The following is a 15,134-nucleotide window of genomic DNA, read 5'->3' as shown; positions in this document are numbered from 1 at the left end:
CAATTGTTTGCCTTTGTGTATTCATTTACCTTCTTGAATGCCATCTCTTTCAGCCCTTCTGTTCTTTTAAGGCCTAACCCAAATGTTATCTCCTCCAAGCAGAAGAGCTCACTAGCTTATCACCACCTCTGACTTTTCTAAATTTATGTATTTACCTATTCAGGCATAATTTTTTGATTTTATATTATGATAGATAAGGATTTAGCTCTCTTATCCATTTACCCATACCTCCCCTTCCTAAAACATCATGTTTAGTCATGAATAATCATTATTTATCATCAGGACTTCATAGTGTAGAATTCTCTGTTATGATACTTCCTTTCTTGTAGAGCTCTTTTGTTTTGCAATGTCTTCCTTATGCTAGTAGTAACAACAACAGTAATAATAGTCACTCCTTTTAGTTTTAAGAAGTTAATGTTGGATTCCTTTTCTGTGAGATCTCCCTCTTTTGGAGGCTTTGGCTCTTCTGGGCTGGTGTTGATGGGTGGTTCTCCGAGCCCGCTGTGTAGCTGTCAGCTTGAAATTTTTCTTGTCTTCTCTGCTTGAGTAGATCCATTGCTTCCTGATCTCATATCTTTCTTGGCTTACTTTTTCTCATTTTGCCTGAGTATATCCTCAGGTAAAATCCTAAGAAAGTATGAAAGAATAGTTTATTTTCTGAGTTCTGACTTCTCAAAACATATGGTCAGAGCACCAGAGTTCTGAATCTTGGTTCTGTTGCTTATTTAGCTGTATGATATTGGGCTAATTACTCACTGTGTGCATCGATTTCCCATTTGCAAAATGGGGGAAGTAGAGTAGTACCTGTATTTTGGGAGAGCTATGAAGATGAAACGAGGTAGTACATGTAAATCACCTAGAGCAGTTTCTGGAGCATATTAAATGCCTAATAAATGTTAACTGCTGTTATATTCTGCCCTCACACTTGATTAATAGTTTGGTTGGATATATAATTCTAGGTAGAAGATAATTTGCCTTTAGAATTCCATAGTCTGTGCTGTTGTATTGTAGCCAATGGTATTGTTGAAGCCTGATGTCATTCTGAGTCTTAATCATCTCCGCATGACTTTTAGAAACCTTGTAAGAGTTTCTCTTTTCCTTGATGTTCTGAAATACCACAGTAGTATACTTAGTTGTGGTCTTTTTAAATTTATTGTTTCTGGCCACTTAGTAAGGATAGGCCTTTTAAATTCAGATTCTTGAATCTTTCTCCTTGGGTAAATATTCACGTGTATTTTTCTGTGGTAACTTTGTCTCTCCATTTTCTTTGTTCATCTTGGAATGCCTACTAATCAGATTTTAGACCTCTTTGCTTGAGTCTTTGTATGTCTTATAGTAGCTCTATTGTCTATCTTTTTGTCTTTTAATTTCAAATTGTGGAATTCTGGAAATTTTATTTGGACAGTCGTAACTTTAAATTTTGTTTTGGTGATTTATTGCTGCTTTTACCCCAGAACTTAATGGATTAAAACAATAATTTATTCATTCTCTCAATGATTGTGTGCATTGACTAGGCTTAGCTGGACAGTTTATCTGCGGGCCTCACTGTACAGTCAGCTAGTTGCTGGAGCTGATAGTCCCACGACTACACTGGAATGTCCAGCATGCCTTCTTCACTAACATGTATGGCGCCTTGGCATTTCTTCATATGGCTTTTCTCTCCATATGGCATCTTATCTTCCCAGGTCTCTTTATGTGGCTTCTCTTCTTCAGGAAGGTATTCAGAATTCTTATTCTTGGCTTCCAAGAGCACAAAAGTGGAATGCTTCCAGGCCATCTTAAGACTTAGATCTGAAATTGGTTCAGCCTCATTTCTTTTTTTTATTTTATTTCTTTTTTTTATTTTGGTATCATTAATCTACAATTACATGAAGGAAATTATGTTTACTAGGCTCCCCCCTTCACCAAGTCCCCCCCACATCCCCGTTCACAGTCACTGTCCATCAACATAGTAAGATTGGTTCAGCCTCATTTCTGCCACATTTATTAGTTAAAGCAACTCACAGGGCCAGCCCAGATTGACTGTTGGAGGGGGACTCTGTAGGTTGATGAATGCTGGGAGTTGGAGTTCATTGGGGGTCCTCTCCAGAGACAAACCATAACTTCTAAGAGCTTTTATTTTTTGTTCTTTGACTGTTTGTTATTCATTCTATTTCTGTTTTACAGATGTGATACATTCATAAGTGTCTTTAAGGAGTTACTTTGATACTCTTGTCCTCTCCTTCTCTAGCATCTCTACTTTTTCTTTAATTAAAGCCAGTTTTTTCTAATTTATCCTGGTCTTTTTTTTCTTTTTGAAGAGTTACCTCAAATACTTTATTTTTGCTCATTTACATATATGTTTTTCCTTTTTTTTTTCCTACATATTTGAAAGAGGTACTGAAAAGCTGATTGGGAGTTCTTTGTAACCAAGACTTGTTGACTGATAGCTTTTAGGGGGAATTTAAGCTGATTTCCAACTCCCACCCCCACTTCTCTATTTCCTGATGTCATAATAAATGATGACTGGAACTGCTTGGTTTCTCTGGACACGAAACGTTATAGTTTCTTGCTTGAGGTAGATGTAGATTTGCCTGGGTTCTGTTTGAGGAGGTTGGGGGGAGGGTAGTGTGTTTTGGGGGTTGGCCTACGTATAGACTTTTGGTTAATCTGTTTTCTGTCCTGTCACTTCGGCTATCTAGTATACTTGGTGTCTTGGAGTTTAGAGTTTCTCTAGGGTGCTGTGAACAAATTAGTCTCCTTATTATCCCCTAACCTGTAGCTCTACTTGTTTACTCCATTAGCACGAGTGAATTCTCTTTCCTGTTGATAGGCCTGTTTCTCTTCTTGTTATCATTGTGTTTTTATACAGTGGTCATTCTTTACTATAATTCTAGTGAAGCCTCCGAAAAGAGAGGGGATGTAAGAAAAGTATATTCTGTGTTCAATTTTCCTTCTCTGGAATGTCTGAAATTTATGTTTTTCACTTAATAGTATATCATGCACACCTACGTTGTTTTTCATGATTGTGCATATAATTCCACATAGGATGTAAAATAACTTGTGAAGTACATGAAGAAACTTCCTAGTTTTGAATAATTTTATTCCCATAGCAAACACTCAGTACCTACATAGCTAGGGGGACACAGTGGATGTGATATTTTTAATTTTGGATTTTTCTTATTTAAGTGAGATTGTAGTATAATTTGTTTCCTTTTAGGCTCTTCTTTCATTTTAGTATCAGAATTACACAGTCTTATAAAATGACTTGGGAAGCTTTGTGTCTTTTTTTTGTTGTTTTTTTTCCCCAAGTTCTAGGGCGGTTTAAATCAGTTTTCAAGCAGGGGGCAGTTTGCCTTTCCTAGGACATTTAGATATACCTGGAGATATGCTTGGTTGTCACACCTGGCTGGGAGGGCACTGTTGGCGTTTTGTGAGTAGAGGCGATGCTACTGGTGATCCTGCAGTGTCAGGACAGTTCCCCCCACATGACAAAGACTTATTTGGCTCCAAATGACAATAGTTCCAAAGTTGAGCAACCCCGGTTTAAACAAACATTTGGATCTGATCCTTTTTTTCTTTTCTGTGTATTGCTCTGTTCAGATTTTCTGTCTTTTCAGTCAGTTGTAGTAATTTTAGGTTCTAGAAAATGGTCACTTCATCTATACTTTCGAAGCTGTTGTGAAGATAGGCATAGTATTGGCTTTCTGCTGCTTTGTGGTTGTAATCTTTCCATTTCTAAAGTTTCTTTATCTTGGTTAGTTGTCAGAGTCTTGTCTATTTTATTGGTCTTTTGAAAGAATCAGCTCTCGTTTTATTTTTTAAATTGATACATTTTCTTTTTCATGTTTTTCTTGAATCTTGATCCTTTTTCTTTTTTAGTTTATTGGATCAGGGTGATATAATTAACAAACATGTAAGGATATACATTTTCTTCTGAGTGTTGTTTGACTTTATTACACAAATCTTAAAATTTAGTATACTTATTTCCTAAATAGTTTGTTATTTCCTAAGTAGTTTGAGTCTTATCTTTTGTTCATATTACTTCTACTATATTTCACACAAAAAGGTTTTAAATAGTATGTATTGACAACATATAACAAATTTAGTGTGTAGTGTTACAAATAGTTACAGTGACTCTGGGACTCATCACCTAGCCACCACTCAGGCGACAAAAAAAGAACATTGCTAGTACATTGGAAGCCATCTGCAGACTCCTTCCAGATTAACATTTCCCTGTGTACCAGTCATTTTCCTTAGTTTTCTCTCATTTTCTCACCCATATATGTGTCCTTGAAAAATATGGTTTATTTAGCGTTGCCTGTTTTTGAGCTTCATACTAAGAATCATACTGTCTGTATGTGTATTGTCTTTCATATCTGTCTTGTGCTCAACATTGTGTTTATTCGTTCATATGTGTGGCTGTAGTTCTTTTTCATTGCTACATTTAGTCTGTTGTTTGAATATACCATAACCAATTTTTCCATTTGACTGTTTATAGACACGAGTTGATCCCAGTTTGCAATTAGGAGCAGTGCTACTGTGATCATTCTTGTCCATATTTCATGCTATACCTATGCAAGCATTTCTCTGGGCATGTACTTATAATTAGGAGTTGGATTACTGACTCAGGAGGGTCAATTTCTTCTTAAATTTGAGTTAGTTAGAAAAGAAATTTTAAAACATTCTCATGTGATTTTTGGGTGATTTTTAGTTTTTCACTGTGTCAGAGAATATGCCCTGTAACCTCTCAGCTGCATTATGAGCAATTGCTTAGACTTAACCATTGATTTTACTACTGTCTTTCCTTGTTGCTGTTTCTTGTATTCTGTGGTTCTCTTACCCCCACCCCCAAGTACACCCATGAATAATGTCTTTTCTTTGTTTTCTAGAAAGAATTTTTGGAGTGTGTATAGAGTGTTCCTTGAATACTCAGTGTCTATTTTTATTACTCAGTCAACAACTTTCTACCTGACTATGTATAGGTGATGAGGATCCAGTTGTGAACAAACACAGACACAGCTCCTGCCCTGATAAACTAGATATAGAATTCTAAATCCTTAATTGAGTCTCTTCCAGGGTCTTTACACTTTTATCTTCCGGTATTTATTGTTACAAATGAAAAGTCTGATACCTGTCTGATTCTTACTTCTTTCTCTGTATTTTATTTTTTCTGTTTGTAAGTTGGAATAGACTTTTTTCTTTACCTGTGAAGTAAGGGGTTTTACTTTTAATACTCCTTTGGGGCATTCAGGCCACTTAATATTCTGAAATCTCTTTAGTTTGGCAACATTTGTCTCTTTTATTTCTTTACTTTTGTCTTCTAGATTAATACCGGATGGATATGGGATCTCTTTATTCATTCCCATATTCCATTTTCATGAACTCTTTTTCATTTCTTCTCTTCTTTAGTCCCCATGTCTACTTTTTCTTCACATTCTGTGGGAATGTCACAATTTGGTTATCTTCTTAATCATAAATGTTTTGTTTGTTTAAGTCAGTTGTGCTCTCTGGCCCTTCTACTGAATGAATTTCTTTCTTTTTTTTGAGGGGAGATCTGTTTGATTTCCCAGAACTGCCTTGTCCTTTGCATAGTAGTCTTTTCATATTTTGTAGATGCAGTATCTCCTTAGTTACTGTCAAAGATTCCAACTAAATCTTTTTATTCTCTTTTATTTCTTCATTAATAATGCTTCAGGTCTCTTGTTCTGCTTGTTCAACTTGGTACCTTTCTTTCAGATTGCCAGTCTTCAAATATCTAGTCTTCATGAAAAAATATTGCTAGTCTTTCTCTTCTGATCCTTGGTTATCTGCTACATTTTTAGATGAAGTATACTATTGATCAATATCAATTGTTGATATGGATGTCCTTAGCAATTGTCACTCTTCTCTGCTATGGCTACTCTCATGGTTTGCATGTGGCATGTGAATGGGGGGGTGTTGGCAGGGGGACTCTCTAACCCCTGACAAAAAGAAAGAGATAAGTCTATTAGGAGATAACTCTGCTGCTTTGAGTTACATTAAAAAATTCTTTTTTCTCTGGTTCTGACACCCACACTAAGAGGCAATCAAGGTAGGCCTCCTGCATAAGTGGTCCTTACCAGCTGTAGTTGGAACAAATAAAGCAAGGATTTCTGGGGAAGAAGAATCCTACTGACTTTATGTAACCTATGCTCTGGTCCAGGAAACATGTCTTATTGAACTCTGCCAAAACTAGGTACGAAGGCCTCTCCTTAAATCCCATCAGATTCTCTGTGAATGAGTCATAAATTACATCTTGTAGAGAAATAGTCTATGGTAAATAAAATGTTGTAAAAAGAAAAAATATCTCTTTAGTGAAATGGTGATAATTTTTTAATTCTTAGTTCTGTGAAGTGTCTGTTCCTTTATAACACATTTTTAAATGTAAAGTAGTCGGATTTATGGAAATATACAGGCTTTTCAAAGTTAAGGTTTTTCAGGAATCCATCGTTTGGGATATTTAAGCAAATGAAACCATAACCGTATGTACATACCCATATGTGTGAAATGTTCTCTTATTTTAAATTAGAATATGTTTTAAAGGTTTTTTCAGTTTTACTTTATATTTGACTGCCTTTTTTTTTTTTGAGAGGGCATCTCTCATATTTATTGATCAAATGGTTGTTAACAGTTAACAACAATAAAATTCTGTACAGGGGACTCAATGCACAATCATTAATCCACCCCAAGTCTAATTCTCATCAGTCTCGGATCTTCTGAAGCACAACGAACAAGTTCTTACATGGTGTACAAATTCTTTCATAGTGAATAAGTTCTTACATGGTGAACAGTACAAGGGCAGTCGTCACAGAAACTTTCGGTTTTGATCACACATTATGAACTATAAACAATCAGGTCAAATATGAATATTCGTTTGATTTTTATACTTGATTTATATGTGAATCCCACATTTCTCCCTTATTATTATTATTATTATTATTTTTAATAAAATGCTGAAGTGGTTGGTGGATGCAAGATAAAGGTAGAAAACATAGTTTAGTGCTGTAAGAAAGCAAATGTAGATGATCAGGTGTGCACCTATAAGCTAAGTATTAATCCAAGCTAGACAAGGGCAACAAAACATCCACGGATGCAGAAGATTTCTCTCAAAACGGGGGGTGAGGTTCTAAGCCTCACCTCTGTTGATCCCCAATTTCTCACCTGATGGCCCCCCTGCGACTGTGCCTGTCTTAGGTTTTTCCTCCCTTGAGGAATCTTACCCGTCTCTGGCTAGCCAATGACTGCCTTTTTTTATTCCTAAGGCAACTATCAAGTTGAATGGTTCAAAATTGTTTCTTCTTAAAAAGCCGATAAAAAAGTGTCAACTAAAGCTGGATTTAAAAGTAAATGTTTCAACTTTAAGAAGCTCTCTGTTAGTGGAACTGTAGTAACAGATGATTGATAGTTTGTCCCTGAAGTCTTCTGATGTGCCCAGTGTATGCTTGTTTGTTCTGTATAGCCCTGGAAAGTTCTTTTTCCTTTTCAGAATGGGACAACAGAAGAAGTGACCTCAGAAGAGGAGGAAGAGGAAGAGATGACTGAAGTAGGTACTTTATGTAAGAATAACATTTTATAAATATATTCATTTTTGAACATTTAATTCTCTAATCTCCTTTGTAAACCAGTATAAGGTGGAATAATGAAAGGCATGTTGTATTTGAAATTGAATATAATTTCAAAAATCTGGCTTTACCTTCTAACTATATACTTTTAAGCAAATTGCTTATCTGATGTCCTTAGATTTGATTTTCTGGAAAACAAGAGTTCTTGATATTTAGCACTAAAAATTACATTTGCATTTAATAATAGTGAATAATTAGCCTGTATTTGATTATTTGTAAGAACTACTGTTTAAAAACTTCTGTCTTTGTATAAAAAGAGAACATTTCAGGAACTACTCACTAAAAGTAATGAAACAATCTCATGTTGAAAAATCATCTTAAGAATTTTTGTTGTTGTTGTTGTCATTAATCTACAATTACATGAAGAACATTATGTTTACTAGGGTCCCCCCTTCACCAAGTCCCCCCCACAAACCCCATTACAGTCACTGTCCATCAGTGTAGTAAGATGCTGTAGAATCACTACTTGTCTTCTCTGTGTTGCACAGCCCTCCCCATGCCCCCCCCCCCACATTATACATGCTAATCATAATACCCCCTTTCATTTTCCCCACCCTTATCCCTCCCTTCCCTCCCATTCTCCTCAGTCCCTTTCCCTTTGGTAACTGTTAGTCCATTCTTAGGTTCTGTGATTCTGCTGCTGTTTTGTTCCTTCAGTCTTTCTTTGTTCCTATATTCCACATATGAGTGAAATCATTTGGTGTTTGTCTTTCTCCATCTGGCTTATTTATACCCTCTAGCTCCATCCATGTTGTTACAAATGGTAGGATTTGTTTTCTTCTTTCTTATGGCTGAATAATATTCCATTGTGTATATGTACCATATCTTCTTTATCCATTCATCTACTGATGGACACTTAGGTTGCTTCCATTTCTTGGCTATTGTAAATAGTGGCTTTTGGATGTAGAGTTCTATAGATGTCTATTAGGTCCATCTGTTCTAGTGTGTTGTTCAGTGCCTCTGTGTCCTTACTTATTTTCTGTCTGGTGGATCTATCCTTTGGAGTGAGTGGCGTGTTGAAGTCTCCTAAAATGAATACATTGCTTTCTCTTTCCTTCTTTAGTTCTGTTAGTATTTGTTTCACATATACTGGTGCTCCTGTATTGGGTGCATATATATTTATAATGGTTATATCCTCTTGTTGGACTGAGCTCTTTATCATTATGTAATGTCCTTCTTTATCTCTTGTTATATTCTTTGTTTGGAAATCTATTTTGTCTGATACTACTGCAACACCTGCTTTTTTCTCCCTGTTGTTTGCAAGAAATACCTTTTTCCATCCATTGGCTTTTTGTCTGTGCATGTCTTTGGGTTTGAGGTGAGTCTCTTATAAGCAGCATAGAGATGGGTCTTGCTTTTTTTTATCCATTCTGTTACTCTGTGTCTTTTGATTGGTGCATTCAGTCCATTTACATTTAGGGTGATTATTGAAAGATATGTACTTATTGCCATTGCAGACTTTAGATTCGTGGTTACCAAAGGTTCAAGGTTATCTTCTTTAGTATCTAACTGTCTAACTTAACTCACTTATTGAGCTTTTTAAAACACTGTCTGGTGATTATTTTTCTCCCTTCTTATTCCTCCTCCTCCATTCTTTTTTTTAATTTATTTTTTATTTTTATTTTTATTTTGGTATCATTAATCTACAATTACATGAAGAACATTATGTTTACTAGGGTCCCCCCTTCACCAAGTCCCCCCCCACAAACCCCATTACAGTCACTGTCCATCAGCGTAGTAAGATGCTGTAGAATCACTACTTGTCTTCTCTGTGTTGCACAGCCCTCCCGGTGCCCCCCTCCACATTATATATACTAATCGTAAGGCCCCCTTTCTTCCTTGCCTCCCTTCTCCCTCCGTTCCCACCCATCCTCCCCAGTCCTTTTCCCTTTGATAACTGGTAGTCCTTTCTTGGATTCTGTGAGTCTGCTGCTGTTTTGTTCCTTCAGTTTTTTTCTGTGTTGTTATTCTCCACAGATGAGTGAAATCATTTGGTACTTGTCTTTCTCCACCTGGCTTACTTCACTGAGCATAATACCCTCTAGCTCCATCCATGTTGTTGCAAATGGTAGGATTTGTTTTCTTCTTATGGCTAATAATATTCCATTGTGTATATGTACCACCTCTTCTTTATCTTTTCATCTACTGATGGACATTTAGGTTGCTTCCATATCTTGGCTATTGTAAATAGTGCTGCGATAAACATAGGGGTGCATCTGTCTTTTTCAAACTGGGCTGCTGCATTCTTAGGGTAAATTCCTAGAAGTGGAATTCCTGGGTCAAATGGTATTTCTATTTTGAACATTCTGAGGAACCTCCATATGCTTTCCACATGGTTGAACTAATTTACATTCCCACCAGCAGTGTTCCTCCTCCGTTCTTTACATGTTGGTTGTTTTATTCTGTGCTCTTTTGTGTTTCCTTTACCTGCTTTTGTGGGTAGCTGATTTTATTTTTTGCCTTTAGTTAGTATTTGGTTGGTCTGCTTTCTTTGCTATGATTTTATTTTCTCTAGTAACATCTATTTAGCCTTAGGAGTGCTCCCATCTAGAGCAGTCCCTCTAAAATACCCTGTGGAGGTGGTTTGTGGGAGGCAAATTCCCTCAACTTTTGCTTGTCTGGGAATTGTTTAGTCCCTCCTTCATATTTAAATGATAGTCGTACTGGATACAGTATGAAAGCTTGGTTCAAGGCCCTTCTGTTTCTGTTTCATTGCATTAAATATATCATGCCATTCTCTTCTGGCCTGTAAGGTTTCTGTTGAGAAGTCTGATGATAGCCTGATGGGTTTTCCTTTGTAGGTGACCTTTTTTCTCTCTCTCTGCCTGCCGTTTATACTCTGTCCTTGTCCTTGATCTTTGCCATTTTAATTATTATGTGTCTTGGTGTTGTCCTCCTTCGGTCCCTTGTGTTGGGAGATCTGTGGGCTTACATGGTCTGAGAGACTATTTCCTTCCCCAGTTTGGGTAAGTTTTCAGCAATTATTTCTTCAAAGACACTTTCTATCCCTTTTTGTCTCTCTTCTTCTTCTGGTACCCCTATAATGCGGATATTGTTCCTTTTGGATTGGTCACACAGTTCTCTTAATATTGTTTCATTCCTGGAGATCCTTTTATCTCTCTCTGCGTCAGCTTCTATGCGTTCCTGTTCTCTGGTTTTTATTCCATCAATGGCCTCTTGCATCTTATCCATTCTGCTTATAAATCCTTCCAGAGATTGTTTCATTTCTGTAATCTCCTTCCGGACATCATCCCTTAGCTCTTGCATATTTCTCTGCAGCTCCATCAGCATGGTTATGAGCTTTATTTTTAATTCTTTTTCAGGGAGATTGGTTAGGTCTATCTCCTTCTCAGGGTTTGCCTCTGTGATCTTGGTCTGTATCAAGTTTTTCTGCCTTTTCATGGCGATAGAGGTATTTGTGGGGAGCTGGCATGTGAGTTGGCTAAGAGAAAGTCTCTTCTTGCTGGTTTGTGGCCTTCCTCTCCTGGGAGAACAGCGACCCCTCATGGCTTGTGCTGGGCAGCTGCGTGCAGGCGGGGTTTCTAATTCTTGCCCGGCTGCTGTGGAGCTCCACAGTCCGCCCAGGGGGTTACGGCACCCGGAGTTCCCTGGGATTCCCAGTTGCTGGGCTAAGTGTCCCGGGATGCTTCCGTCCAGCTGTGGGGTCCCTGTCCCTTTAAGACTTTAAAAAAGCGCTCGCTTTTCTTTGTTCCAGAGGCGCTGGCTGTGGGGACCCACTCACAGGTCTTTCTGTCCTGTTTCCCTAGAATTCAGCACCTCACACACTGTGTGTCTGCGTTCTCAGTGTGGATGGCTGGGGCTGGGTGTTTAACAGTCCTGGGCTCCGTCTCCCTCCCGCTCTGACTCCTCTCCTCCCGCCTGGAGCTGGGGTGAGGGGCGCTCGGGTCCTGCCGGGCCACGGCTTGTATCTTACCCCCTTCACAAGGCACTGGGTTCTCGCGGGTGTGGATGTAGTCTGGCTGTTGTCCTGTGTCTTCTGGTCTCTCTTTTAGGAATAGTGGTATTTGTTGTATTTTCAAAAATATATATGGTTTTGGGAGGAGATTTCCGCTGCTCTACTCACACCACCATCTTGATTCTCTCTCATCTAAGAATTTTGTAGGACAAAGTCTAAAGCTTAAGCCCATTTAATTGCCAGTCATGATACAATTTTAGAGGTTTTTGGGCTCTGAAGCATTGCTTTAAATTCATACTTCAGAATAAAGATCTGTGTCTCTACATGTACCAGATAAAAGGTATCTGGGTTCCGTGGTTTTGGTTTTAAATAATTTTTTCTGTTTTGGATCTTAGAATTAATTCAGGTTATTGCCTTAATTTTCTTGATTTGGAAAATTTTAGATCTTAGAATGCCTTAGAACTAAAGTGGTAGTTGCGGGTTTGTTTTTGTGAGTCTGGGAGCAAAATTATTACTAACATTGTCCAATTAGAATGACCTTTGGGATAGAAAGTTTGTTTTTAATGTTTTATGCAGTTTAGCTTAGGAGAAATAAACTGCTTGAAAACATTAAATTTTTTCCATAGGTCCAGTGTACAATGAAGTAGACTTTGTACACACTGAGACTATGTGCTTTATTTTTCCTTCACAAGATAATATAAAGAAAGGACAGCAATGTTTAGGGAAGTCTATATAGGTAGGAGATTAGATTTTGAAGATGTCAGTAGAATCGGTAGAAAGATATTCTAGGCAACTAAATGAACAGTCTTGGGCATGTGTGTTTGGATGCATTGGAAGTGGTCCGTTTGGGAGCAGACTGATGTGTTGGAGTCATGGAAAGCAAGGTTGGCTAGAAAAGGCAGATACCTAAAAGTCTTGAATTGGGACAAAATAATTTATGTTTGGTGTGATTTTTGAGAGGAAGGCCTTAAGTGGAGAATAGTGTGCTGAGAATATTGTCAATAAAGATGATAATGATGAATTCTGTTTTGTGCTGGTTAATATACTCAAGTGGAGAAGTTCTGTGACTAGGAATGTGGCTGAGTTTGAAAGTGGAGGAGGAGGAGATCCAGGCTAAGGACATTTGTGAGAAGCCTGAAGAAAAAAGTGTAAGATGGAAGATCGGGGCTGAAAAGTACAAAGTAGGGAAAGCACGGAGTCATGGACTGTGTCAGATGAGAACGGAATATAATAGGGGTTGACAAGGTGGCTGTCCAAGAAATAGACCATTGAGTCTGGGTAGAACTGGTCTTGGTCTGAAAATCACAGTGACTTAGTCTGCTTAAAAAAGTAGAGATAGTAAGTATAAACTACGCCATTAGAGATTTTGATGATTGAAGTAAAGAGAAGTAAGATAATAGGAAAAGGTTAGGATTTTTAAAATTCTGCATAGATTGTATATGTGTAAGAACAGGTGATAACAGCAAGGAGAAAGCAGAATGCTGTAGTTATTAAAGACTTTGGCTTAGGGATGTTATTTACAAATTTTTCTAACTTTTCCTAATTCTAAAAATCAATAGGTGCTCACTACAGAAAACTGGAAAAGAAGGAAAAGCACTAAATGTCTGGAAGAACTATTAATATTTCAGTAGATGTCCTTCTAGTCTCTTTTTTTCTGTGCTTATTTTGGCATAATTGAGATTCTGTATATTCAGTTTCTTACTCTGTGTCTTTCACTATTAATACATAAGAAACCATTATGCTGTGTTGGCATATTATAATGGTCTTCTAATACTCTGTGGAATTGAGTTAACTCTTCGGGCATTTTTGCATATGCAGATTTTGTGTTTGTTTTTGTGGTTCTAAAGTTGAAATGCCTAAATCTGTGTTCACATTTTAGACTCATTTCTTACAATAGATTTCTAGAAGTTGAACAAAGAATGAACAGTTCTTGATACCTAGTGCTAAATTGTTTCAAAAGTTCCTCTTAATAGGAGATTTAAAAGAAGGCTTATTGGTAATAGTTATGACTTTGTAAAGCTATTAAATAATGATTCACTCAGATTCTAGCTTTTAAATGAAATACAGGATATAAAAGGAGGGAAAGTTTGAATTGAATGTGAAAGCTTTCTCCCCTCCCCATTCTCTCTTTTCTGTTCTTCCTGAGTTAAGAGTGACTTAACTTTTGGCGTAAGCTTGAGTAAGCTAATATTTCCTTATTTTTGAAGGATATAGAGGACTTGGATCACTACGAGATGAAGGAAGAAGAGCCTATTAGTGGAAAAAAGTCAGAGGATGAAGGAATTGAAAAAGAAAATTTGGCAATATTAGAGAAAATTAGGAAGACTCAAAGGCAAGACCATCTAAATGTAAGTATATATACATATCTAGAATCTGGACTTGTGTGGTTAAGCATTTATAGGGCATAATATAAATGCAGGGCAGTTCGTTAAGATACTAATCTCAGCTGCCCTCTTCCATCCTTACCTTGGCTGTGGGTGGACTCAGCCATATGTTTTGTTGCCCCAGTTTTGTGTGGTGGTGGTGGTTTGTTTTTTAACCTTTCTCATCTATTGAGAGCTGCTTTCTGCCCTGATCTCCCCTTTTTACGCATTGGAATCATCTACCGTTCATTGTATATGCCTCTTTCCAGCCTGTCCCTACGGTTTTCTCTGCTTACCTTCCTCCTATGGGATCAGTATATTTAAATCCAGTCTCTCCTTTTGAAGTCCAATTTAACTTCCTTCTTCTGCATGAAGCTGCCATCTGGTCTGTCCTGCCCTGACTAAACCAAAAGTAATTTTTTCTTTGACTTTAACTCTCTTACGTGAAGCTGCATGGGGTAGTGAAATGAACACTGAGTTTGGTGATAAGCAGCTGTGTGGCTTAATTTTCCTCAACTCTAAAACTTGAAGTGTTACCTTTTGGATGATTGCTGTGAAGAATAAATGATAATGATGTATATAAAATGCCCAGACAGAGTCGGGAGACATCAAATGAGAGTCTAGTTGTTTGTTTCAACACTTACTACTTATTCTCTGTCTTCTGTGAGAGATGTTCATCAACTCCATGAAATCTGAGTTCCAGTTCCTTTGTCTTGGGCACAGGTTCTCAAATACAGGGAATGAAATGTTATGCAAAGAGATGCCAAGTGTTAATAACAGGTAGATATCGCTCCCTCCTTCAGTCTAACTATGTTAATTTGATTGGCACAAGGTTTTTTTTTTTTTGAGAGCAAAGAAATTTAGTCCAGCCCCTATCTTTTTTTTTTATTAAGATATCATTGATATACAGTCATATGCTCAGGTTTCACATGAGGAACATTGTGGTTACTACAATTATTATTATCCCCCTATTAATCAAATCTCCACCGCTACCCCATTACAGTCCCTGTCCATCAGCATAGTAAGATACTATAGAGTCACTACTTGTCTTCTCTGTTATACTTCCTTCCCCATGCCCCCCGCTACATTATGTGTGCTAATCATAATGCCCCTTAATCCCCTTATCTCTCCCTTCCCACCTACCCTCCCCCTACCCAAGTCCCTTTCCCTTTGGTAACTGTTAGTCCACTCTTGGGTTCTGTGAGTCTGCTGCTGTTCTGTTCCTTCAGTTTT

At 37.5% G+C, this 15,134-nt stretch overlaps 1 protein-coding gene across 7 annotated transcripts in view; it reads left to right on the top strand.

Moving 5' to 3' along the window:
• Nucleotides 1–15,134, top strand: part of UBE2Q2 (ubiquitin conjugating enzyme E2 Q2) — a 115,561-nt gene that overhangs the window by 23,934 nt on the left and 76,493 nt on the right. For 6 of the 7 annotated variants that reach the window (XR_005029253.2, XM_036907594.2, XM_036907592.2 and 3 more), the window contains 2 exons: nucleotides 7,487–7,543; nucleotides 13,746–13,886. Coding sequence is in view for 6 of the 7 variants with exons in the window: in XM_036907594.2 (XP_036763489.2) it covers nucleotides 7,487–7,543; nucleotides 13,746–13,886 (198 nt within the window). In the remaining variant the exon portion in view is untranslated. The remainder of the gene's footprint in view (nucleotides 1–7,486; nucleotides 7,544–13,745; nucleotides 13,887–15,134) is intronic. The other variant, XM_036907593.2, reaches the window with a different exon arrangement.

Source organism: Manis pentadactyla, chromosome 11 (genome assembly GCF_030020395.1).
Source record: "Manis pentadactyla isolate mManPen7 chromosome 11, mManPen7.hap1, whole genome shotgun sequence".
Classification (NCBI taxonomy): domain Eukaryota; kingdom Metazoa; phylum Chordata; class Mammalia; order Pholidota; family Manidae; genus Manis; species Manis pentadactyla.
Note: the sequence above shows the minus strand (reverse complement) of the source record. Positions and strands in the feature narration are given on the sequence as shown.